The sequence below is a fragment of the Etheostoma spectabile genome, chromosome 10 (genome assembly GCF_008692095.1).
Source record: "Etheostoma spectabile isolate EspeVRDwgs_2016 chromosome 10, UIUC_Espe_1.0, whole genome shotgun sequence".
Lineage (NCBI taxonomy): Eukaryota > Metazoa > Chordata > Actinopteri > Perciformes > Percidae > Etheostoma > Etheostoma spectabile.
The window spans coordinates 7958804-7960000 of record NC_045742.1 but is presented as its reverse complement, the minus strand read 5'-3'; the positions used below and the strand labels follow the sequence as shown (position 1 = coordinate 7960000).

The 1197-nt window shown below is 38.8% G+C and overlaps 1 protein-coding gene and 1 long non-coding RNA gene across 3 annotated transcripts in view; one reads left to right on the top strand and one right to left on the bottom strand.

Annotated features, from left to right (window-relative positions):
* Positions 1–1197, top strand: part of LOC116696537 (uncharacterized) — a 376836-nt gene that overhangs the window by 213470 nt on the left and 162169 nt on the right. The window lies entirely within an intron of this gene.
* pdgfc (platelet derived growth factor c) overlaps positions 1–1197 on the bottom strand; it is a 50007-nt gene that overhangs the window by 20423 nt on the left and 28387 nt on the right. For both annotated transcript variants that reach the window (XM_032527575.1, XM_032527576.1), the window contains exon 2: positions 646–838. In XM_032527575.1, the coding sequence (XP_032383466.1) occupies positions 646–838 (193 nt within the window). The remainder of the gene's footprint in view (positions 1–645; positions 839–1197) is intronic.

Sequence of the window (1197 nt, the reverse complement as noted above, 5' to 3'; positions counted from 1 at the left end):
CACACACACACACACACACACACACACACGTATTTATCCCCAAGGTTCAAAAGGTAAAAAACCTTGTTTTTTAAAAAGGTCTATGAATAACTGAGTTGCTATTCAATGTTGATCTTTGGTTTGTGTGTGTCTGTGTGTGTTTGATACATGTTTTTTATATATTTTACTTTGTATAATTGAACTATTATTTTGTCGCTTTTGTACAAAGCACATTGTGTTACATTAACTGAAATGTCAGCCCAGTGTCATGGCAGTTCATAAACTGGTCGTGTTATTTAATCTATTGGTTTATGTACAGGTCACGTTAATGTCGTTATTTTTGTGTGTTGATTACGAATTAATGTAGTTCAATGGGAAACCTATTTTGTTATCACATAATGATTACGGTAGCGTGTAGTATTGAAAAGCCGAAAATCCACACAGGGACATTGGTTGGGGTGGTGGATGGCTCAAACAACACAGGACTTGCTATACATATATATGTATATATAGATCAACTTGTTAGCATAGAACAACACTGATAATATGACCAGCAGGCCATTGTCCCCCAAATTAAAGGGCTTATTCCTTAAAAAATGTATTTCTTTTACTTGCACATGCTTGTATTTATACTGACATAATAAATCTACTCCTGTATGTTCTTACTTGCATATGCCATCTTCAGGGTCCTCCAGACCAAACCTGTCATCAAAGGTGAGCTGGATTCTCATGTTATTGGTTGCCACTAGTTTCCAGACCAACGCGGTGTTCCTGGGATAAGTGTTTGGGAAGTCTGGGCTGTGGACCATTCCCTCTCCAGACACTGTTATGGTCTTCTCCTGATGGGAATCTTGCACTCCTAAAACAGAAATTAGATTGTTTTGTGCGTTGCATATGCTATAGCAGTTTGATTGGTTCGTCAGCTTGGTTTGGACAAACCAAAGTACTGTGCAGTATGACATATTGAGCAGCTGTCCAGCATAAAAGGTGAGACTTTAAAGAAAAAACACCAGATTGACACTAAGGGCCCTATTTTAACGATCTAAGCGCATGGCGTGAAGCCCATGGTTAAGGTGCATTTAGGATGGGTCCAAATCCACTTTTGCTAGTTTGACAGAAGTAAAAAGCATCTGTGTGCCATGCGTGCGGTTCAAAAGGGTTGTACTTAGTGTCTTCATCTATCATAGGTGTGTTTTGGGCGTAACATGCAATAAACCA